Source organism: Stegostoma tigrinum, chromosome 9, assembly GCF_030684315.1.
Source record: "Stegostoma tigrinum isolate sSteTig4 chromosome 9, sSteTig4.hap1, whole genome shotgun sequence".
In the NCBI taxonomy this organism is placed as follows: domain Eukaryota; kingdom Metazoa; phylum Chordata; class Chondrichthyes; order Orectolobiformes; family Stegostomatidae; genus Stegostoma; species Stegostoma tigrinum.
In genome coordinates this window covers 59,776,565-59,802,848 of record NC_081362.1, presented here as the reverse complement: position 1 = coordinate 59,802,848, position 26,284 = coordinate 59,776,565, and the positions used below count along the sequence as shown (strand labels likewise).

The following is a 26,284-nucleotide window of genomic DNA, read 5'->3' as shown; positions in this document are numbered from 1 at the left end:
GGAGAGTCTGAGATAACAAGGTATAGAGCTGGATGAACACAGCAGGCCAAGCAGCATCAGAGGGGCAGAAAATCTGACGTTTTGGGCCTAGACCCTTCTTCAGAATTCAGATAGATAGTCAATATATTCAGATTTCTGGAGAAGGGTCTAGGCCTGAAACATCAGCTTTCCTGCTCCTCTGATGCGGCTTGGCCTGCTGTGTTCATCCAGCTCTGCACCTTATCACTGGACCTCATAGAATATGAGTTCACTGATTAGGGCTGTTAATCTTGTTCATTCGGGGAACTCTGACTGACAGATAAAAACAGAATTGAAACTCTGAGATCTAGCTCTGAGGGAGATGTATAAGTGTCTAGGGCTTTTACATGTAAATAAAGGGTGACTTGGTGATGGGACACTGACCTCTGTGGAGCTATTTCATTCAGAAAAGACAGTATTTGGAATTCTTTACCTTAAAATGATTGTTAGAACTGTCCGCCAACTTTTTCGATAAGCAGTTTGATAATTGCTTCAAAGCGTAGTGTGCTAAAAGGTATGCATGGCCATACTAAATTCAAATTGAATGGAGTGATTCACATGACTAATAACAGATGCAGCCTTTAAAAACCAAATTATCTGTTTTTATGCTATATTATTTTCTGATTCCATGCTGTCTACAACTTCTGTGCTTTTAATTTTTTACAGTCACTGTGATTAGCTCAGACTCACAGTTTGGCTCACACTGTCAGTTCATATACTGCTTGACATTCTATTGCTGAATTCCTGCGGCTCTTCGTGCCTTGATTGAACTTGGAGCTGAAGCAGCAGGTATATGTGGGCAGTTTGACCATGTTCATGTTGGTATAATGCCTGTTGCTGCACACTGTTAGCACCTGTCGCAGTCAATGACACTGAGTTGGCATAGAATTAGTTTTTTTTTCCAATCTTCATGCTCTTTCCATTAATTAATTTGGCTATAACTTTAAACAATCACATAAGTTGCATAGATGTTGAAAATCTAACCTCTGTCACGGCTGAATATAGGCAGAGAGAGCAAGAACTGCTGTTGTTGAAGTCAAAGATAATACAGTGTGGACCCAGAGGAGCACAACAGATCAGGCAGCACCAGAGAAGCAGAAAAGTTGAGGTTTGGGGTCGGGACCCTTCCTCAGGGGTCCCGACCTGAAACTTCAGCTTTCCTGCTCCTCTGATGCTGCCTGACCTGTTGAGTTCCTCCAGGTCCACACTGTATTGAATATAGACAGTCCCCACCTTACAAATGGGCTCCATTCCTGAATATGTTCATAAGTCATTTTGTATGCAAGTCAGATCACAATGCAACACAGTATAAAATAGTCATTTGTAAGTACAAGCAATTAAGATCTGTAGAGTTAATATTGATATGGGATCCTATTTGCAAGTTTGAGCATTTGTAAATTAGGGAACGCCTGTGCTGTACCCACACTTCAAATCACATACTGTGAATTACTTTAAAGAATAGTCATGATTGTAATGTAAGTAAATTTTAAAGCCACTCTACAGCTCGCACTAAAATGAAACATTACTGGTACAACAAGATAAGGAAGTGTGGAGCTGGATGATCACAGCAGACCAAGCAGCATCTTAGGAGCACAAAAGCTGCTGTTTCAGGCCTATGTGACATGAATATTAAGATTTTAGAAATTAGGCAATTAAATGGAGTGTACGGATTAGTCATTGAATGAATTGTAGAATGATTACAATACTGAAGGCGGCCATTTGGCCTGTTGTGTTCATGTTGGCTCTCTGCAGGACCAATTCACTCAGTGTATTTCTGCCTTTTCTCCACAGCTGAGAATTTTTTTTCTGTTTTAGAAAATGATCCAATTTTTGTTGAATGCCATGTTTTAAATTCCGCCACAGTCTTAGACAGTGCATTCAGATCCTAACTATTCAATGCATAAAAAGGATCCTCGTGTCTCAATTGCTTCTTTTGCCAATTACCTTAAAACTGTGCCCTGTGGTTCTTTACCCTTTGATCAATGAGAACAGTTTCATGCTATCTACTCTATCTAGACCTCTCAGTTTTGAACATGTTCATCAAATCTCCTGTTAACCTTCTTATTTCCAAAGGCAACTGTTCCAGTTTTTCCAATCCATCAATGTAACTGAAGTTCTCATTGTTGGATCAATTCCCATGAATATTTTCTGTACCCTTTCTAGTTCCTTCACAGGAAAGACAGCAAACCAGTGTTCTAAGATAATAAAATGTGAGGCTGGATGAACACAGCAGGCCAAGCAGCATCTCAGGAGCACAAAAGCTGACGTTTCGGGCCTAGACCCTTCATCAGAGAGGGGGATGGGGGGAGGGAACTGGAATAAATAGGGAGAGAGGGGGAGGCGGACCGAAGATGGAGAGTAAAGAAGATAGGTGGAGAGGGTGTAGGTGGGGAGGTAGGGAGGGGATAGGTCAGTCCAGGGAAGACGGACAGGTCAAGGAGGTGGGATGAGGTTAGTAGGTAGCTGGGGGTGCGGCTTGGGGTGGGAGGAAGGGATGGGTGAGAGGAAGAACCGGTTAGGGAGGCAGAGACAGGTTGAACTGGTTTTGGGATGCAGTGGGTGGGGGGGGAAGAGCTGGGCTGGTTGTGTGGTGCAGTGGGGGGAGGGGATGAACTGGGCTGGTTTAGGGATGCAGTGGGGGAAGGGGAGATTTTGAAACTGGTGAAGTCCACATTGATACCATATGGCTGCAGGGTTCCCAGGCGGAATATGAGTTGCTGTTCCTGCAACCTTCGGGTGGCATCATTGTGGCAGTGCAGGAGGCCCATGATGGACATGTCATCAAGAGAATGGGAGGGGGAGTGGAAATGGTTTGCGACTGGGAGGTGCAGTTGTTTGTTGCGAACTGAGCGGAGGTGTTCTGCAAAGCGGTCCCCAAGCCTCCGCTTGGTTTCCCCAATGTAGAGAAAGCCGCACCGGGTACAGTGGATGCAGTATACCACATTGGCAGATGTGCAGGTGAACCTCTGCTTAATGTGGAATGTCATCTTGGGGCCTGGGATGGGGGTGAGGGAGGAGGTGTGGGGACAAGTGTAGCATTTCCTGCGGTTGCAGGGGAAGGTGCCGGGTGTGGTGGGGTTGGAGGGCAGTGTGGAGCGAACCAGTGTTCTAAACAGGTTTATGTCTTTCTTGCTTTTGCATTCTACATCCTTACTTATAGCAGCTCCTTATTTATAATGCCCAAACCTTTACCAACTTTGTTCTTAATCTGCTCTGCCATTTTCAGTGATTTGTGCACACATACCACCCAAGCCCCTCTACTCCGATATCTTCTTTAGAAGTCATCCTTTATTTGAAATTGTTTTTCCATATTCTCCCCACCAAAATTAATCACTTAACACTTCTGTGCATCAAATTTTACTTGCCATTTTTCTGCCCATTTCAGCAACTTGGGTGATAGTGGTACATAGGCATTGTGAGGAAACAGAGTCAGGACATCACAATGGGGGATGTGAAGAGTGAGAGACAAGAGGCAAACAATTTTGGGGTGCAGTAGCTGGAATGAGAACTGAGCTGGAAAGGGAAATCAGCACAAGACAAAAGTTGAGGATGGTGTGAGTGTCGGCTGCTTTGGCAGAACAGCGGTATTGCTTGGGAATTAGACTACCATTGGCGTTGGGAAGTGGAATGAGAGTCTAGAAAAGCAATATTAATAGGTGCTCGAGTGCTGTTTGACAGATGGAAAATTTTGCCAGGCCACAGGAAGGGATTTTATCAATGTTGCCATCTGGACGAATGAATGAGTGACGGCTGGCTGGGTGAATGAGTGAGTGAGTGGCTGGCTGGGTGAATGAGTGAATAAATAACTGGCTGTTTGAATAAATTAGCATCCAAGTTCAGTGGGTAATAGAAAAAGTAAATCGAATGTTTTATTTTAAAGGGAATGGGGTATAAAAACAGGACGTGTTGCTGAAACTATACAAGGTACAAGCAAGACCACACCTCGAATTTTGAAGTTTTGAGCCCTCATCTGGGCAAACACATACTGGCTTGGAAGGCAGTCCAGAGAAAGGTTGCTAGGTTGATCCTGGGCATGTACAGATTTTTGTTTGAGGAAATGTTGGGCAGGTGGGGCTTGTACTCATGAGAGTTTAGAAGAATGAAAGAAGAACTTATTGAAATGTAACAATCTTAGGGGACTTGATAGGGTGGACATGGAGAGTTGGTTTCCCCTTGTAGGTATTCCCATTGACTCTCTACAGTCATCAAGTATCTATCTCCTTAAATCCTATTTCCCAGTATTTGGTCCATGGGTTGTATGCTATGGCATTTCAACTGTTCATCAAATAGTTCTTAAATGTTGAAATTGTTTCTGCCTCTACTATCCTTTCAAGCAATGAGGTCCAGATACCCACTGTCCTCTCGATGAAAAAATATCTTAAATTCCCTCTAAAACTCTTGCCACTTAGTTTAAATGTATGCTCCCTGGTAGCTGGTCCCTCTGCTAAGGGGAAATGTTTATTCTTATCAACACTAACAATGCCCCTCAGTTTTATAGGTGCCCCCTCAGCCTTCTCGGCTCCAAGGAAATAACCCTAATCTATGTAGTCTGGTGAATCTCCTCTGCACTCTTTCCAGAGCACTTACATCATTCCTCTTGTGAAATAGACACATTACTCCAGCTGTGGCTTAATCAATGTCCTCTGCAGAACCATCATAAACTCCCAACTATTGTTTACCTGTACTAAAAAGGCAAATATCCCAAATGCCCTATTAAAAGTCCTCTCCCCCTATCCCGTTGCTTTCAAGGATCTACCTGCACACCAAGGTCCCGCTGAATCTCAGTCATTCCATTCATTGTATATTCACATGATTTCTTAGTCTTCTCAAATTGCATCATTCACACTTTTCAGGATTAAACTCCATCTGCCATTGGTCTGCCCTTCTAACCAGCCTGCCTGTATCCTCCTGTAGTTTTTCTCCTTGTTATTTACCACACCACAAATTTTAGTGTCAGCTATGAATTTACTGATAAAATCTCCTATATTTGTGACCAAATCATTAATGTACACACAAACAATCCAGGAACTATAGATTTACCAATAGATTTAAGGCCCATTGTTATCAGATTTAGGAACAGGCCTCTCATTTATTAGAGTTGATCTTCCTCTGCACCTTCTCTGTAGCTATAACACAATATTTTGCTTTCTGTTCCATTATCCTGATATATTTATGTAAGGTATGATTTGTCTGGTTAGCATGCAAAACGAGACTTTTTACTGTATCTCAGTACATGACAATAATTAATCAAAGAAATCAAACTACTAATGAACCTGTGGTACACTACTAGACATAAGTGTCCAGTCACATAAATAACCTACAACCAGCTCCCTCTGCCTCCTACCACTAAGATGATTTTGGATCCTATTGTCAATTTGCCTGGAATGCAAGGGATCAAAACTTCTTGACCAGACTCCCATGGTACAACTTGTCCAAAACCTTACTGAAGAACATGGAGACCATGTCAATTGTTGCAAATCCATCCACACACAAAGTCACCTCCTCAAAACCCTCGATCAAGTTTGTCAGTCATGATCTCTATCTGACAACGCAATGCTGACCATCTCCAATTAATTTTTGTCTTTCCAAGTGAAGATAAATTCGGTCCCTTGGAATTTTACCCAGGTTTCTCTACTATTGATGATAGAATTGCTGGCAGTTTAGTTTCCTGATTTATCCCTACCATCCTTCCTGAATAAATGGTACTACGTTAGCTGTCTTGCAATCGTCTAGCACATCACCAGCATCCAGAGAAGATTTGAAAATCAATTTTACCTTTGCAATCTTTTCCTTTGCCTTCCACAGCAATAGAGGATACATCTCATCTGGGCCTCAGAATTTATCCAATTTTAAGTGAGAGTCAAGCATGAGAGGGCATAATCTCAGAATAGGGAACCAACCATGTAAAACAGATATGAAGAGGAATTTCTTCCCTCAGAGGGTAGTGAATCTGTGAATATTTTTTCCCCACAGTGGGCTGTTGAGGCCATTTTCAATACTTCAGGGCTGAGATAGACAGATTTAATCAATAAAGTGATCGAGGGTTATGGGGATAAAGCAAGAAAATAGAATTGAGGATTTTCAGATCAGCCCCTGAATGATGGAGAAGACTCAATCAGCAAAATAGCCTACTTCTGTTCCTACATCTTGCAGTGGGTGATTGGTTGCCTGAGTGAGAGGCTGAGTGGCTGGTTGGATGAATGTGTGATTGCAGGAGTTTGTGGCTGGCTGAGTCAAAAAAATGTGTGAGCAAGGAAATGGCTGGATGAATGAGTGAGTGAGTAAGTGAGTGAGCAACTGGCTGTATGAGTATATGACACTGAGCAAGGCCCACACTCAGCTACCTTCTTTTCCATCTGCCCCACAGTGGTTCAGTGGTTAGCACTGCTGCCTCACAGAGCCAGAGAACCAGGTTCACTGCCAGTCTTGGGTAATTATTTGGTGGAGTTTGCACGTTTTCCCTGTGTCTGTGTGGATTTCCTGCCACAGTATGGGGAGGCAATGGCCTAGTGGTATTATCACTGGATTGTTAATCCAGAGACTCAGGTAGCATCCTGAGGAACTGGGCTCAAATCCCACCATGGCAGATGGTGGAATTTGAATCCAATAAAATATCTGAAATTAGGATTGATACTGGTGAATCCATTGCCAATTGTCGGAAAAACCCATTTGGCTCACTAATGCCTTGTTGGAAGGAAACTGCCATCCTTCCCTGATCTGGCCTACATGTGACTCCAGACCAAAAGCAATGTGGTTGGCTCTTAAATGCCCTATGGGCAATTAGGGAAGGGCAGTAAATGCTGCCTAGCCAGCAATGCCCTCATCCCCTGAATGCATAAAGGAGTCCAAAGATGTGCCGGTTAGGTGGATGGCCATGTTAAATTGCCCCATAGTGTCTGAGGAGTGTGCGGGCTAGTTGGATTAGCCACGGTAAATGCAGTGTTACGATAGGAGGGGGCTTGGACTGGGTGGGATGCTCTACGGAGGGTCAATGCAGACTTGATGTGCTGAAAGGTCCCTTTCTGAAATGTAGGGATTCCAGGAATCCACATACAAAGCAGGGTGGGAGAGAAGGAGAACTCAGGTCGATTGGCATCCAGATTGTGACCTTCGCTTCAATGTGAATTCTGCTGAGGCCAGCTTAGAATGTGCCCCACCAGAACTAAGGCCAGTACTAGCTAAACCCCACTGTTTTGTTTGGCTCTGGCCTCATTCCCTTTCCTGCTGACCAAGACTTGGGCCTTGACTTTTTCTTCCTCTAGCCCTGTTTCCTTAATAGACAAAAACACAAGAATAGTTTTATTAGTTAGTTATTACACTAGCTTATTTTGATATTTCAAATTTGTTAAACTCAAGTATCACCAACTATCATAATGAGATTTGTACCCATGTCTCCAGAGAATTAGTCCAGGTCTCTCCTTTACAAGCCTAATGACAATAGCACAACACAACTACCTCTCCTCTGGTTTGCTGCTTAATACCTTTCAATTATCATTTTTATTAATTACTACTGGATTAAATTATCAATTTATTGTTTTTTCTCCTGAAATTCATGTTCACTATTGTAGAATTTCTTCTTTTTCTGATATAATCTTCCTGGTTCACCGAGCAAGAGAAAGTCTGAATTGTGACCCTAATGAGAAAAGGCTGGACAACACTGCTTAATTTGTTATAGGTTCTACCTTTCTTGGCTACAGCAAAGAAAATGCCTCAGAATTTCCAATAGAGAGCTGGTCACTGCTGAAGCATCATGTTGTATGTTAACATCATGCAGAAGTCCTGACATGGATGACTGCAGAAATTGCCAAAGGGCAAATTACGTGGCCTCTCGATTACTCTGAAAAAGTCCTCAACTCTGAGTTAGAGTTGCAAGTTTTTCTTTAATTTTCTCATAGGACATTGATGTTACTGTTTGGCCAGCATTTTAGTGCCTGTATCTAGTTGCCCTTGAGAAGGTAGTGACTGCCTTCTTGAACCACTGCAGTCTATGTGCTGTCAGTAGACACACAATGTCATTAGGGAGGGAGTTACGGGGGTGGCATAACAGTGGGTCAGTGTTTAGTACTGCTGATTCACAGTGCCCATGACCTGAATTCAATTCCAGCCTCAGACAACTGCATAGAGTTTGTACATTCTCCCCATGTCTGTGTGGGTTTCCTCTGGGTGTTTTAGTTTCCTTCCACAATCTGAAGATGTGCAGGTTAGGTGGAGTGGCCATGCTAAATTGCTTATAGTGCCCAGGGGTGTGCAGTCTAGGTGGATTAGCCATGTGGAAATGTGGCCTAGGGTGATAGGCCAGGAGTTGGATCTGGTTGGGATGCTCTTTGGGGAATCGGTGTGGACTTGATAGTCCGAATGGCCTACTTCCAAACTATAGGGGTTCTATGAATTGATGAATTTCAACCTAGGAATGGTGACACATTTTCAGATCAGGATAGTGAGTGGCTTGAAGGCAGGTTGTGATTTTCCCATGTGTCTGGGTTCAGATTCAGAGGATTCTGATGTACCTTAATAGTTCTAACTCCTGGCTAATTGCAAAACTGACCCTCCCAACTTATGACAGCCACCTTTTCTCCCTGCCAACTTGCAGCTGAGATCCCTATCCAGATCCGAGAGACAACTGACCCGCGTTCCACAGACACCTGACACAGCCCACCCACTTGACCCCAGATCTCCCACAGATACCAGACACAGACCCCAGTCTGAGCCCTGACTTGTCCTTTGACACCAACTCCAATGACCCACGGACAATTCCCTGATTTCTCACTTCCACACCCTCCCCCATTCTCCAGTTCACTACAACATCCCAACTTACTGCACAGAATGATTTCCCACCTCACCCACCTAACGCTCCACACTAGTCCCTCAGCAATCTGTCGCTTGTACCCCATCATCCATCCACCAATTACCCCTCCCCTACACCCATCTACCATATTATTTCTCACACATTTGTACCCCTCATTTACGAGGCACTCCCTTGAACATGCATGGATTGCTGAAGTGGACTGAATTGCTTCAACTGGGAAAACTGTCTCAGATATTCACCCAGAAAATGCTTCTAAAAGTTAAGTGGGCAACATTTTAGCTGATCTAGGTTGGAATTCCTATTTCCAGCTCAAGTAGTAATATCTATATTTAGTTATGTCATCAGTTCCCTAAAGATACAGCTCTCAATTTTCTATCGTTTTGCAAGTATCTGCACGAAGCAACTGCCAGAATAAAGCAGTGACACAAACGTCTAAATCTGACAGGTTTCATATTCAAAGAAAGTAAACCATTATTGGTCTCAACTTTAGATTCATGAACGTTGGATTGTGCAGAGTATTGCAGAAGTGAATTCTTCAATGCACTCCTCAAGGAAAACTGCTAAATGAAGTTGGCACACAGTAGACCAGACTAGTGCGAATTGTAGTTTTTATACAGAAATAAGAAAATATAGGAAAAGGATGTTTCCCTAGCATTGTTTAGAATATATTATTTACTATGTATACGATGTATAGTTAAGGACTCATGCTTCAATCAAATTTTCAATATTTATGCATATCAACAAGTAAGTTGATAAAGCCTTACTTCTTGAAATGCCTTTGTTCATGCCCAAATATAAACGGTTTTCCTGATAAACAGGGTAAAGATAAACATGAACTCATAATTAAGTGTACATAATTCAGAAAGAATAGCATGTTTTCTAGTTCTAAAGTTGAGTCATTTTTCAGTCTGATGGCCTTATTGGGCTGTATAGACTTCATTTTCATGGTAACCAAACTGCATCCGTACAATCTGACTCCATTATGTATGTTTACTGGCAGTAAACAGGTCCAAAGAAGTCCAACATAGTGAGACAACCTTCAAACCTGTAAAGAGTGTGTCAAAACCATTTGCCACTCTAGGACACAAACAAAAAAAAATTCTGGATTTGTTTCCTTCATGATTAGTAGGTCTACCTGTTTCTTAAAGAAATTGCTGGAAACCAACAAAAAAGTACATTTAAAAAGTAAACTTATATGAATGTAGATCAAAAAGGGACAAACGTATTTCTGGCCACCTCTCTTCCTCTTTCTGATTCCTTCCTCCATGGAAATGCCTTAGGTCATTCGTCAACATTCCTATAGGCCAAAGTTATTGTACGCCTTCAGCAGCAAGTTGCCTCTGTGGCTACAACTGGCAAGTATAATAGTAACAAATGAGGCTGGCAGATTAACTTGTCATGGTTCTGCATATGACTTTACTTATGACTTTTATGCATCTTGTACTTTATCCAGATTGCAGTCCAAGTTGGGCCTGATAGAATTGTTAAGTCTCCCTGTTCCACTGTACACAATTATTTGTATAAAATTGAAGGAAATTTTTTTAAATTGAAATGTAACATTGGTAATATTACTTTACTGAACCAATAAAAAAAACTACAATTAATGCTCAAGACTAGCAACAACTGCATACTACATGAAAATGTATACGAGAAGTGTTGGAGACTATGACTTACATATCATCATGTATACGATTTCTCCATTCTTCTCTTTTCATCTCCTCTCTGGCCTCCTTCTCAGACATGATTGATGTCGCCACCCGCAAGGTTGGCTCCAAAGGCTTGTAGCGCTGTTGCAATACTTCAGCAGTATCACGGAAGGGACCCTGACAGGAACAGGATAAGGTAAATGTTTTATTGTCATGTTTTTTGACACATTATTGATGACTGAGGAACCTGCATGTCTGTGTAAGTGCTGCCAGCTTCTCTATTGTAAATTATTTATAAAAATAATACCTTTTGATATACAGTTACAAAGAACATTGAAAGTTGATAACATTTTGTTGATAGATGAGAATTCAAAAGTGTCCGGAGCTGGAAAAAGCAGTTTGATTTTGAAACTGTTAGTCAATATCATATTGAGTTATAAATGCTTCCCAGCATATTGCAGAATGAAAATTTGGACTCAGGTCATTCTTAACCCTTTGTAATTTACATTCTAATTGTTCTTCAATGTGTCTCTCATCACTAAACCACAATTTTCAGAGTCACCATCAATGCTGTATCATGACGAGTCAATAGGATGCACTAATTTAGAGATAATAGGACGAGGTCAGATTATCTTCCACACCAAAACTCACAACAGGTTGGCAATTTTCATATAAATTTAAAAGCCACCAAACCAATAGCATCTGTGCCAGTTCGTTGAAAAAGAAATTATGCTTAGTCCCATGCCCCAATGTTTTGTTCCTAAACCTGTAAATTTTATAAATTCAACTTCCTTATTTATTAAATATGAAATCAACTTCTTCCAGTTTTTCAAATCCAGCATTCCAATTTCTTACAACTCTCAGAGATAAATAATTCTCATCTTCCCTCCAAACTTTTATCCAACAATTTTCCATCCATGGGTTGAACTTAGTGTTTGCTCTGTGGCCTTTTGCCTCCACTCTGAATAAGTGTGTTGTGGGAAGCCCAGTAGACAGCCTGGCTTTCCTGTCATCAATTCAGACCTTTTTGGGCAAAGAATACCACATAAGAGCCTCATCTCGTGGCCCAGTGAAGTTAAATTGCTGGAAGGCACGGAGAATGATGGGCAAATCTGTGAGGTAGGTTACTTCAGAGATAGTAGGAACTGCAGATGCTGGAAAATCTGAGATAACGTTTTAGGTAGATTACTTCTGGGTTCCAAGCAGTTACTTCCTCAAAAGGTACTCAGTGCTTGGTCAAGGTACCAGGCATTGGAAAGGAAGGAGGAGCCCACTAAGAGCTCTGCCCTGTTCTTGCCGTCAAACACCTTTCTACCAATCCCCTGTAAAACCCACTTTGTATTGGCTTCCTGCTATCACTATTTATGGCCTAGTATCTAGTAGTGAATAATAGATTTTGAATGGTGTGATCCCGACAAAAGCCACCATTTCCCTAGTACACTGCAGAAGGTCCTTGATCCAGGGAAGGCAGTCACTGTCAAGTTAAATGTCTGAGTGGCATTAAAAGTGGTGAGTCTTCCTCAAAAGACTGTAATGGAGATTGAATAAAGACATTTATGCTGCCTAATGACTGTTGGTATGTGGCTTTAGACATGTGCTGACTCTTTATTGCCTTGGTCCTTGTTTCTTTAGTGCAATCAAAGCATCCCATTTCAGGCAACATGGGGGGTCTCACCGCCTTCCTAGCTAGCTATAAGATCCCCATCACCTCTTTAAATACCACAACTAACTTTAGCTACTGATCCACTCACCAGAGGGATGATTTGTCGCTATCTGTTCGATCAAAATAGAGGAAGTCATAGCTTTTCTAACCATTTTTCATAATTGGAATTCCTCATCACTAGTAACATCTTGGAAAGACTCCATTGTACTCAGTCAGAGGTCTTGTCATGTTTCCTAAAATGTGGTTCTCAAAATTGACTACATTATATCACCCGAGGTGTAATTAATGAATTATGAAGATCTAGTGCAATCTCTTATATTCACTTCCTCTATTTATAAACGCATTTATACTTTTACACCATCGTTTCTTGTCCTGCTACATTTAAGGAATTGTACATATGACTGCCAAGGTCCCTCTGTTCATCTAGAACATTCAGATTGTGCCATTTATTGGGTACTGTTTTTTTTCTTCCAAACTACATCACTTCACACTTCTCCACATTCAATTAAAGCCACAATGGCTTTAATCATTTCACCATCTTCCCAATATTGCCTTGAAACCTATAATTATTGTCACCACTACCTACTACATTGACAAGCCTTCATTACATCTGCAAATTTTATAATGCATCAATGGACCCAAACTGTTCCTTGGGAAAACTACATCAACCTACCTCTCAGTCTGAAAACCATTCATCCAGTATCACTATCACACTTTGCTCCATGTCACAGAGCTAATTTTGGATCCAAACCATTACTTTCTCTTGAGTTGCATGGGCTTCAATACTTTAACAAGCCTTCAATGTGGCATTTTGCCACCTGCCTTATGAAAGCCCACATAAACAACACTCACCATCCTGCCTAGGGCAACATTCTCTGTTATGTTATCAAGAAATTCCAACAATTCAGTCAGAGAGTAATTTACTTTTAAAAATTTCATGCTAGCTCTTCATGATTAATCCATGTTTTTCCAAATGCAAGTTTATTTTGTCTCAAATAATGTTTTCCAATATTTCCCCACCATCAACATTAGGCTGACTGGCCTTAGTTGCCCAATTTATCCCTTCTGCCTTTGTAGAGCAATGATGTAGATTAAAAACTCTCCAGTCTTCCAGCATCACTTGTGTATCTAACAAGGATTGAAAAAATATGATCAATACCACTACTATTTCTACTTTTTTTTCTCTTCAGCAAAAGGATGTGTTCTAGTTGAGCCAGGTTACTTACTAATTTCCAGTAATCTTAAGCATTTTAGACAATTTTCTCCAGCTATTATCCTGACCATAACTGCCTTCTCTACTTTGAATATAAGCTTCATATCATCAACTTTCCTTGTGAAGATAACAACAAGCCTATCCATGTAATACTTTATCCATACCCTGCATCTTGATATGAAGTTTTCCCTTTGATTTCTTAATATGCTTAACTATATGTACATTTATAAAATACGTAAGGATTCAATTTAATAATGCCTGATTTTTTTCCTCATGGCCTCTCTTTATCTCTTGTCCTTTCTGTTTAAATTCCTTTATTGTTAGTTCCCAAATCTTCCTGGCTATGAAATGAATCTTGCTTCTGAAATTTGTCAGTGTCCCTTTAACTTTTAGCTCTTTTACTATCCATACTCTTTGACTAAATCTTTATATTTTGGATTCACAGTATTTCGCTAGAAAGGGAGTTTCCTTCATTAGTGCCAATAAAACTACATTAAAACGCTTTAAATGAAATTGACCATTGCTCAGGCCATAGGCCTAGTGCAAACATTAGGAACCAACAGTTAATTATTTCATTCCAAAGCTTACAAGTACAAATAAAGTTTAATGTTTTATTCACAGATTTGAATTGCTGAACTGAATTCAATGGCTGTGATATAAATTGGAGATATGAAACATACACAATGTTTTTTTTTTAAAATTGTTGGTCACAAAGTCGTATATCAGATACGTAAAAAAATTAATTTCTTTACTTCAGTTGGGAAGCTTGGAACTAAACCTGGAGAAAATAGACGGAGAACGAAACTTTCCATCCATGGACTCCACTTACACAGCCCATTGCCATGGAAAGGCTTACAATATCATCTAAGACCCACTGCACCCTGACAACGCTCTCCAAAAGCTTCTTCCATCAGGCCAAAGATACGGAAGCTTGTACACACATGCATCAGCTGGTTCAAGACAAGTTTTTTCCCTGCCGTTATTAGGCTGATGAATGGACTCTCCAACTTCAAATAATGTTGATCTGTTAATGTTGATCTTGCCTCTTGCACCCTGTGCAATGTAACTTGAATGCCTCTGTCTAGTTTTTTTTTCCCCAGTCCGTGGTTGGGCTGTCCTTGCTTACTATGATCTGGCTGTAGTGCTCACAACCAAAGTTTTTCACAATAAATCAATCAAATCAAAAAAGTGGAAACACACCTTCTGCTGACTGACCATGATAAAGCAGTAACAAATTTCTGTGGGTTTATTTGATAAAACCCATGGAGTAAGTAAATAAGAGGAATAAAGAGAAAACTGTTAAATAAATAGTGTATTAAACATTTTCAAAGAACTTGCAGCAATTTTGAAACATGAAAACAAAGATACACAGCATTTTATCTTGTTGTGATCCCTATGGAGATCAACAAACCAAAAGAATTGAATTTATCGAATGACCCCATGATTTCATCTTTTATAACTTTTACTTTAACAGTCAAATTAAAATTAGCATAAAACAAACATAATTTAATAGGGAATTACTGACAGTACAAATTATAAATGACACATTAAAGAGCAGACACATGTCACACCTCACCAATATGGTGTGCCTGAAACAATGCTATTCTCAGAGTCATCACAAAAGTTAAAGATTTGAAAAGTGTGAGAATTCCCCAATTTACTTATCGTTTAGACCCAGGTTGGAAGACAAAGCAGATCAGGTTCCAGTACTCAATAAAAATATTATTTATTACAAGTAATTAGACTCTAACAATAGAGAAATAATTATGGACCACTAGCATATAACTCTTCTAAATAAAGCATTAATCCCCTTAAATAATTCATTCTTACACACACACACAAACAGCCATAGACAGTGAAAATAAAGATGTTGTGGATAGAAGGAAACCTAGGAAACCAGCTCAGTTGTCTCAGCTCCGAGGATTTACTGAAATGGTTCTTGTGCTGGTCAGAATGCTGATTCTCATTCTTGCTTCTCCAGATGTTTTCACTGGCTTGCCAGAGGCACAGGGTGGCTTGTTCACTTCTAAAACATTTCTGACTTGTCAAGTAAAAATCACAGTTTACAGCAACTGCTGGAGGAAAGGTAAAATGGTTTTGTTCAGGCTTTTACAGCAGAGAACAAAGAAAACTCCTGAGCTAGTGGTATCTTCACTCTCCCTTGTTCATGGGTCCAAGCTGTTCAGCTATCTGAGAACCAATCACACAGTTGTTGGCAAGTGGAAGGCCTTTTGTCCTTGACAAGGCCGATGTTTCAGGTCTGGAAGCTTCTTCTGAAGAAGGGTACGGACCCAAAGCATCAGCTTTCCTGCTCCTCTGATGCTACCTAGCCTGTTGTGTTCCTTCAGCTCCAGACCTTGTTACATAACAATTCTTGGTTTTAAAATAGTTCTTTTTTTTCATTTCAGTCCACTTTTAAAAATAGGGGTAAACAAAAAGACATGGTCCTTAGACACAAAGATAGATCACTCAGATTTTTTAAGTGGCCCACTTAGCAACAATTTCAGCCACAATATCCTTCAAAGCTCTGATCTTACTTGATTAGAATTCCAGCTCCATTCCTTCTGGGATTTAGCCACCAATTCTAAGCAAACAGCAGCTCAAATTCAACCTACAAACACACAAATTAGGAGCTGATATAGACTGTGAGCTCATTATGCCATTAAATAAGGTGTTAGCTGATCTGATTATCCAATGAGCATGCAGCAGTTTTCTCAGGCAAACCACATCCCAACCAATACATTTTAAAGAGACCACTGGAGGTTATCAGCAAAATGTTAAATATGATTAAGTTACTTCAATGTGGAATCAGAAAGTACTTTCATCCCTGATGTGACTTAAAAATTATAACTCACTTCTCATCCCTTGATTTTTTTCCTCACTCTCCCTTTCAAATAGGGCCCCTGCTGGTATTCTCACTATCTTCTTTATGTGATCAAAACAAATTTGAAGCAAGAGTAGGTCCGCCAGACCCTCGAACTTGCTCCACCATTCAATAAGATCATGGCTAATCTGGATGCTTTGCATTCCTAACCAGGTTTGGTAACTCTTCATCCTTTGGCTCATTGAGAATCTATCTATCCCTGCCTTAAAAATATTAAAAGACTCTGCTTATATCATCTTTTGCAAAGAAGATTCCAAAGATTCTTGGTACCCTTGTGAGAAAAAAAAATCTGCATCTCTGTTTTAAATGGGTGACCTTAATTTCTAAACAGATACCCCCAGCTCCAAATTCTCTCAGCAGAGGAAATGTCCTTTATACATCATCCTGTCAAGATCCCAGAGGATCTTTTATGTTTAAGCAAGTCATCTCTTGTTCTTCTAAACTTCAGTAGACACCAGACAATTCTGTCCATCTTTTTTTCATTAAACCGCAAACCAAGAAATTGGTCTAATAAATCTTCCCTAAATTGCTTCCAAGCATTGATATCTTTGCTTAAGAAAGAAGCCCAATACTGCACAGAGCACTCCAGATTGTGTATCACCAATTCCCTGCATAATTAAAGCAGAACCTTCCCACATTTGTATTCAATTCCCTTTGCAATAAATGATAACATTCTATTAGCTTTCTTAATTATTTGCTGTACCTGCATACTAACCTTTTATGTTCTTCATGATTGACACATTGCCTTGAGGAAAGACTGGCATTCTCAGAAAGCAGGTCACATTCTGTCAGAGGACCAATTTCATGTGATCCTCTTGCTCATCAAATTCAGTGTAATATTCTTTAGTTGCTATTTCAGTTGCTATATGCCCTAAGTCCAATGTAAACAGATTTCGATGCCAAGGACTCAAAATGGCAAAGGCTGGAACTGGATCTCACCCTGAATGTATAATTTGGTTTGGATTATGATAAGAAAACATCAAAAAAGTAGTAAAACCTACGGTGAACTTGAAGGTGTGCATTTATCTTGGTTTCAGCCCACGTTCTCATTCATTATTGCTTTACATAATGTGTAAAAGTGAATACTAATATGATGTTTAATAGCAATATGCTGTCTGTTTAAATTAATCTCTTCATATTATCCTAAACCCAGTTCAGATTAATTTTTCATGTATTATCCATTAGCTTTCATGGTTTTGATTAACCAATAATCCTTCTCTATTCTTTAATCACTGTTGCAGTGAACTAAATACTGGTTGGATGATCAGTAATGTTGGAGAAGGCATGTTAAATGACTTCTGATATAGAACACCTTACTGTGGAGAAACATTAACATTTTACTTTTTTCGGTCAAAGAAAGTTTTTTTAAAATTTTGAATGTATATTTTAGTGAGCAAATTAAAGTGGTGACCATGCAAATGTGCACATAAAGCTAGGGCTTCACTTTCTGGTAGAACACATCAAGAATTTAAGTACATGAATACAAAGTTGTTTTTGCTGAATTAAACACTTTACTGCCCATTTGTTTCAATACTATGTAATACAAATACAAACATGCGCTACTGGTTGGTCGGAATCAGTGCCCAGAGAGTGAGGTTATAAAATTCACACAGAAGGTTGAATATTCTACTGCCTTGACCAGCATGGCTAATGGGTGAAAGTTGGGTAAATACGGCAAAAATGAAAAATTCTAATGCCTGATGTTGATTTTATTTTCACTTTTCCCCTTATGATTTAAATGGTGGGTTCTGAATCGCACAGTAAGTGGCATCCACCTTATTTCAATGCATTTAAATCTCGTTAATAGCTAATCATACCCAATTTCTTTACACTGCCCAACTCTTCTTTCCTTTCCTGAAAAACTTGACAACACCAATTCCTATTACAAAAGTCAAAGTTATTACATGATGGTCACAGCCTGCTGCTTGCTTCACTAGGCCTTCATCCAGCAGCTCAATTGGGGCATTGCTAAGCCTCTAGTCTCACCACATCATCCTGACTGCTTTTGGATTCGTTCACACACACTTCAGCTCTTCAAGAGTTCAGTTTGGAGCTCAGGAACACTTCTGACCTGCATGTTTCTGTTAAGCCTATTTGGGCACATGGATGCATGCATCTCATGTATCCAAAAGGTTATTTCTTATGGTTCTTGTAATACTTTCTTAGCAGTCACTCACTTCATGTTGACTTGGATTGTGCCAGTCTCCATGGCTTACATTGGTTTTTAGTGCAAAGGAAGAATTAGGCAACTTTCAAAACACTGAACAGTCAAGTGAGCAGACATATGCCATGCAAAACCATGCAAGGTCAAAATTGCATCAGCAGCATGTTCTAACAGCTAATGTGGCACACACACAGCATATGCTTCCAGTAAATGGCCATGTTTGAAAGGTGACCTGTCTTTAGTAGAATGTAGGAGGACTGTGGTCATTCAGGGATACCACTACATGGAGTCGGGTGCTTTGTTCCACCAGACACCAGGGAGCAGTGTCTATGCAGGGACCAGGAAGTTGGGCCTTGGTCAATCCTATAAGTGTAACCATCTGGTGATTATAGGTACATCAGTCAAGTTGCTTTGGAGGCATCCCTTTGGGGGCTGGGCAATTCTAGGTTCGGACTGTCCTGAAAAGTTAGTCTGGAAATTTAGTCATGGTCAGCCCTGAAAGTTTGGGCAGAGGGCTTATTAGGGGGAAGTCCATGCAGTCCTGGCAAAGGTGGGAAGCTCAAGTCTGGGTTTGGACTTTATTGGGCTGGGTTGCTGATGGAATGATTATCATGAAAGGGCAACTCAGGAAAGAGGTGTGAGGTGTCATAGAGAGTAGGAAGAGCCAGAAAGCTGTGGGAAGGAGAGTTCTCACAATCTTACATCATTTCCCACAGATAAGTGGCTCACAAATTTAGCATGCAACTCTCGCTTGGAGGATTTCTTGTGACTTTGTTGGACATATAACAAAAGCATCAAAGATGAGACGAATTACAACATTGTTTTCCATCCCAGCAAGAACACTAATCTCTAGTGGATCCTGTACTGCTTCAAAAGGGAGACAAAACTTGTGACGATTTACCAAGGAGGTGGAGGAGAAAGATCAGACCTTGAATCTCTAACCTTGCTGGTATCATCTACCGTTGTCAGCAACCCAGAGTAAGTGGAGACAAAGGATATCAGGAGCCATCACTACAACATTATAGTCTGTTGGAGCAGGACTTGTGCATAGAAGGATTGGTTAGCCATCCCTGTGTTGTCAATATTACATTGGCCCTCAATGTTTTTGCCAGCAGCATTTTCAGAGAACTACTGGAGGCATCTTCCAAACCTCAATTCATAAATGCATACGGATGTCACTGATTGCGTTTCCTCCAGACCAGAGCAGTTTATACGATTACCCCATGATGATGACAGTCAAGCAGCTCAGGCAGTGGAATTTTCCAATATCACTGCCTTCACCCAAGTGCTACAGACTGCACTCATGTTGCTTCGAGAATATTTCACAGGAGGGCTACTGAAGGTCCTGACGGGGCTTTGCATCATCAAACATGAAACCTAATTGAAACCTGCTTTCAGAATGAATGAGTTGGATTTGGACACCATTTTATTGTTTCACCTTCTGTAGCTTATATGCTAAATATTCCCTGATTCGTGTTTACTTTGCAAGGTGAATGTATGTTTTGAATCTTCAGCTGATTCCCACCTTAAAGCATCTGTACATTACATGTCCTTGTCACTGTTCAGGACAAAGCAGCAGTCAGTGAGACAGGGCAGTAATATCTTAGAGCATTGAAGTTAGGTGGCTTTGAAGGCTTCAGCCAGTATATGTTCTCTAATTGTTGTGCTGTGAAGGCTCACATGATAAGCAGCAGGTTGGGGATGATACTGAGGCACCTTTTTTTCACTTGTTCAGCCTTCAATGTTTCAGATTTCACATACATTGCTAAGTTGTCAAAAATGCTTGAGCATCCTGTAGGACAGTTCTTAACCTGATTGAGGCAGCACTTTGGGCAGCTATTCTTGGCAGGTCACTGCATTAAGAGGGGGAGCGGCAATATGAACTTCCCATTGTACACCTCTCAGTCTTGAATGATAGCACTCCATTGAGAAGCTGAAAGATGGAATGGAATATTGTCTCTAGAGGTGTTTGAAATTATCACTGATTCCACTCATTCACTCACAAGGTGGGTGTAAGTAAGGATGATCTATGCAGGGTAGGACCAAATGGAATCTTTGCACAATACTTTTAAATTCCAAGGGGTTAAAATAACAGAGCCTGCATCCCATGAAGAAGATGGAAGAGGAAAAATGCAAGGCCACCAAAAAGAGTCAGCCTGATATTTTGTGGTTCAGAGAGGGACAAGACTGGCAGCTTAATGTTCCAGGACTTAGATGTTTTAGATATAGAGGGGAATGTAAAAGAGTTGGGGCATTGTATTACGATTAGGGAGGATATCTGAGAGAAGTACTGAGGGAGGATACCTTGAAAGGCTCACCCAGCAGGACCATTCAGGTAGATGTCAGGAATAGGAATGATGCAATCACTTTAATGGAATTGTATTATGTGCCTCCCAACAGCCAGAATATGAGAGAGGAATAGATATGTTGACAAATTGTAGAAAATACAAAAGTAATAGGGTTACTGTGCGGGTGATTTTAACTTCCTTTTTATTGACTGGAACTTGCTTAGTTCCAGGGGGCTTGCAATTTGTTAGGCATGTCCAGGAAAATTTTTGAAAGAACATTTAAATAGTCTATCTAGGGAAGAGGCAATGCCAGATCTGGTATCAGGAAATAAGCCCAGCCAGGTGATCAAAGTTTGAATTGGGAAGCATTTCAGGAATAGTGACCATAATTGTATAAGTTTTAAGTTACTAACAGATAAGGAGAACAGTTGTCCTTGCATGAAAGTACTAAACTGGCGAAAGGCTAACTGTGACAATGCATGTAGATTTAGCGCAGCTATTAATCTGCATCTGGCATGTAGGAATCTTTTAAACGCCAGTTGATTAGAGTTCAGGACTAGAATGTTCCTGTGAAAAAGAAGGATACGATAAAAGTATTCAGGAACCTTGGATGACAAGAGATACTGAGAGCTTAGTCAAAAAGAAAAATGAGGCATACATAAGGTTTAGGAAGTAGAAGACAGATAAAGCCCTCAAAGAGGAGAAAGATAGCAGGGAAGAACTCAGACAAGGAATTAGGAGGGCTAAAAAATGGCCATGTAATGTCTTTGGCAAACAGGATTAATAAAATCCCAAAAAGTTTTATACATAAAGAAGGGTAAGAGGGTAGTTAGGAAAATGGTTAGTCCACTTAAGGATAACGGTTGGAATTTTGGATGGAGCTGGAGGAAGTGGGTGAGGTCCTTAACAAGGTACCTTCACAAAGGAAGACCTGGTGGATGATCAGTCTTGAGGTAAATTCCAGGGCATATCAATATTGGATGTTTTAAAAAGCATTAAGTTAAATAACTCCCCAGGACCCGATGGGATCTATTCCAGAATACTGAGGGAGATGAGGGAGGAAATTGCTACAGCCTTTTATGAAATCTTGTATCCCACTTAATCACAGGCAAGGTCCCAGAGAATTGAAGAATAGTCACTAGAAATGTTCTTTTGTTTGATAAGGGCAACAGGGATAATCAGGGAAATTAAAAGTCAGTAAGCCTTATGGGATGGTATTTACTTACATTTATAAATATATGGACATTTTAGCAATAAGCAGCATGACTTTGTGCAGGAAAGATCGTGTCTCACAAAGTTTGTTGAGTTTTTTTGAGGAAGTGACAAAAATGATTAATGAGGGCAGGGTGGTAGATGTTATTTATATGGACTCTAACAAGGCCTTTGACAAGGTCCCTCATGGCAAGCTGATACCAAAGGTGAAATCACATGGGATCCAAGGTGAGCTGGTAAGATGGATGCAGAACTGTCTTGGTCATAGAAGATGCAGAGTGGCAACAGAAGGCAATTTTTCTGACTCGTGATCTATGACCAGTGGTGTTCCACAGGGGTCAGTGTTGGGATCCCTATTGTTTGTAATATATATAAATAATTTAGAGGATAATGTTTGTGACCTGATTAGTAATTTTGTAGATGACACAAAGATTGTGGATAGTGAAAATTGCCAGATAATACAACAGGATATAGATAGGCTGGTGGCTTGGGCAGAGAAATGGTAATTACTAAAGGACCTGGTTAAAGTAAAATAGGCTAAGTTTAAAGGAGATGTGAGAGGTGAGTTTTATTTTCCACAGTGTCCAGAATGCGCTGATGGATAGGGTGGTGAAGAGGCATACAATGGCAACATTAAAGAGGCATCTCGACAGATATTTGAAAAGGCAAGTAATAACGGAATACTGACCACGTAGAGGCAAAAGGTGTTCAGTTTAGTTAGTGCAGTCTTACTGGACCAAAGGGCCTGTTCCTGTGCTATACTGTTCTTTACCCTTTATTCTATTTGTTTTTTGTTGTCCACATTAAAGTGCAATGCCTTGGCTGCAGTCATCAAGAGTCCATGACATCGGAACCTATCTGCAGTAAGAAGTTAGCTGCTTGTAAGAGGTGATCAATAATGGCCATTGTAAATGGGGATGTCTGATAAAACTGTGCATATCTCACAAAGGTGCAACTTCACCAGGGCAGCTACAGCATTTATAAAGGAGATTACAGCATTTTATGATGTAAGCAAGCAAACCTTTATAAAAGTACAGGACTATTTACTTAAGTGTCACCTGCACTAGCAATGTACACACAGTAGGTTTTATTTTCCTTTCCCTCTATGTCAAAGTGCAATCCTGACTTCCATAGCAATGTTGGGAGAAGCCTCCTCTGTACTTGGTCTTGTTGGCCTGGAAGACTTGGCTGGTCATTTCAAGGGCAATTGGGCTAGAGGGCCCAGCATGGTTAAGTGTGTATTACCTAGATATAGGCTCATCCTCCTTAGCCTGGGGTTCTGCAGGCTTTAGTATCATGGGGTGGGGGATGTGGAAAGGCTAAGCACCTCTGGAATGTCCTGACAGGATGCTCAAAGGCCTGGGGGAAACAGCCCTCCCCCAAATGCCTGCTAATGCCACTTTGTCTCCCTGAGAGGAAGGATTACCTGGAGTGAGGTTGAGGTCCGTCATCCCCCTCTCAGCTTGCATTGATGCTGAGAACCTATAGCTGGAGTGATGGAGTGCATGTCTGTACACACTGAGCATTTTGCTGAACCTGGGTGTCAAAGGTGGCCTTGTATATGGTGCAGGACAGATGGACACATGCTGAAGAAGCGTGCACGCAGCATTGATAATGGAAGACTCTGTCCTTCAGTCAGGTTTCTGAATACCTCCAAAAAATCTGCCTGTTTGTAAGCATCCCTATGCATTTTGATAAAGAAATTAATGGCTAAGACTGTGGGGATCATTTTCTCTCAAGAGCTGAGCATGTACCTGATCTCTGACAGTCTCTGAATGCCAGAGAACTGGGTCATTTCTTCTTCAGCAGCTGTAGAAACATGTCAGTGTTGTGCTCATGAGAATGTTCTCCTGAATTTAATCTAAAAAGACAACCACCGAGTTATAAGTTTCTGGGCTGGTAAAGGATGTGGGCGAAACCCTTGTCAGTGCATTTTCTGAAAGGCTTCTTCTTCAGAAGTGGAGATGAAGCTAAAAGTCTCTGGTGCTAGCCTCTTTACATTTCGTTTGCTAGGTTCCACTGAAGTTGCATAAAAGAGAAGGAATTAGTTATGGAAAAGGGCTAAAAGCATGTTCAGGATAAGAATCAGTTAGCATTGGCATTAATGGGAAAGCGGCTTGGCAGAGGACATCACAATGATAGCATGTTGGTTTCTCAAGGAGATCTCCATATCTCCATATGAATGGTTGCCCTTTTCTCCAGCCCCTTCCAACATTTTTTCTTCATATGGGTGAGGGCCTTAATGTCTGCCAGACCACTGATGGTCTTCGTCCTCCCTGTCCAATTATGAGACAATTTTCCTGCAATGATACAGAAGGAGGGATTAAGTGTGCAGAAAGTGAATGGGAAAGGTATTAGTTAGGAGTAGTGAGTAATAGGAAATGCAGAAGGCAGGGAGAGTTTGGGAGGATCCGGTAAGTGAGAGCCATTAATTAGATACAATAGCGTGATTCGCAGTCCATGAGCCTTGGTTTGAGGTATTTGAAGTGGCCAAGTTTGAGTGTGTATGACCTTGTGTGTGTGAGGGTGGAGAAAGAAGTTGGTGGCAGGTACACTTGCAGAGCAAAAAGGGTCACTCAGCTTCTTCCTGCACTGATGGATATTTTTCTTACCCCATGAAACTATTCTGGCTCGGATTGCTATTTCGATCCAGGTTGCTGTATCTAGTGGCATGGCCTCTCTTGCTGGACAGCAGTAAAAAGCACTGGTCTACTTTTGGCAAACCTGTCCACGAGCACCTCTAAGTCCCTGTGGGTAAACCAAGGAGTTAACTTGCCCTATCCTTTGGGATAAGAGTGCAGGACCAGAGTATAAGGGGCAGTTGCATCAGAGATAATGGGAACTGCAGATGCTGGAGAATCCAAGATAATAAAATGTGAGGCTGGATGAACATAGCAGGCCAAGCAGCATCTCAGGAGCACAAAAGCTGACGTTTCGGGCCTAGACCCTTCATCAGAGAGGGGGATGGGGTGAGGGTTCTGGAATAAATAGGGAGAGAGGGGGAGGTGGACCGAAGATGGAGAGAAAAGAAGATAGGTGGAGAGAGTATAGGTGGGGAGGTAGGGAGGGGATAGGTCAGTCCAGGGAAGACCTGGTCTCTCTCCACCTATCTTCTTTTCTCTCCATCTTCGGTCCACCTCCCCCTCTCTCCCTATTTATTCCAGAACCCTCACCCCGTCCCCCTCTCTGATGAAGGGTCTAGGCCCGAAACGTCAGCTTTTGTGCTCCTGAGATGCTGCTTGGCCTGCTGTGTTCATCCAGCCTCACATTGTATTATAAAGGGTAGTTTCTGGTTTACAGTGACTGAGGTGCTATGCAGCTAAGGTTTCTGTATGATGCCAGCTGTGTAAACTGTAAAGTCCCGGCAGTGGTGAGCACATCCGCCATGCAATTCCAGGAGTCAGAGGATTCCAGAGACTGGTTACATAATCAGTGGGCTCAGCAGCAGAAAATAGCATGAGAAAAATCAACATAGGTCACAATGGACTGCCCGCCATGAATCTCTGTGAAAAAATTTTTGCTAACAAAATGTGAAAATTCAGCCCAGAGAATGTCTTTCAAATTTAATCGCCATTTCCTTTGTATCCATTGAGAACAGTAGTAAATTCTCTCTAGGATCAATTATTTTCTGCAAAATAATTCAAATCATTACCATTTCGGAGAGGTTACAAAAATTAATCTGGTTGATTTTTGTTTAGCTGATGTCTACTTAGCAAGTGTCAAACATAATTAGATAGCAGTTCTTTTAATTAAAAAAAAACTATGTCATAGCTTATTTATCAAAATATCACCAGGAGTTTTACAAATTAGTATTTGTCTATGTATAGTGCATTTAAATCAATGCAACTATATCTGAAATTATTTATAGAATCTACATTTGCTCCTTGTTACATTTTTCCACCTATGCTACAAACTGATCATTCCTGGCAGCCACACTAGCAATGATGCCTAGAAATAAACTGCAAGACTAGCATACATTTCTACACTTGTCACTACTGAATAGGTATCCAAATATTAGGTACGCCTGTGGCATAAACAGCCATGTTTCCAGCTCCCTCTTTCGAGAACTTTATTTACATCGAAGCCAAATTTATACAATTAAACATGAAATTTAATTACATCTAAAGCTTAATTCTAAGGATAACAGAACATTATTTGGCCACAGTTGCTGATCCAGCCTCCTGTTTATGCACCGGCAGGTTATAATTTAGACCTGGTATCTATCTATCCATATTGGAACCCGTAGCTTTACAAGTCTGTACCAATGCTCAATCACTCAATTCTGATCTCTAATCTGCCTTCCTCTCACACATTTGCTAACTGTTTAGTAATGCTTCCTCTAAACTGCAGTGTCGCACATCAGCCAAAAATTTTCTATGTAGGGTGAGCA

At 40.8% G+C, this 26,284-nt stretch overlaps 1 protein-coding gene across 1 annotated transcript in view; it reads right to left on the bottom strand.

Annotated features, from left to right (window-relative positions):
• Positions 1–26,284, bottom strand: part of spata17 (spermatogenesis associated 17) — a 317,410-nt gene that overhangs the window by 189,665 nt on the left and 101,461 nt on the right. Inside the window, exon 8 of the mRNA XM_048536385.2 lies at positions 10,499–10,647. Within this exon, the coding sequence (XP_048392342.1) occupies positions 10,499–10,647 (149 nt within the window). The remainder of the gene's footprint in view (positions 1–10,498; positions 10,648–26,284) is intronic.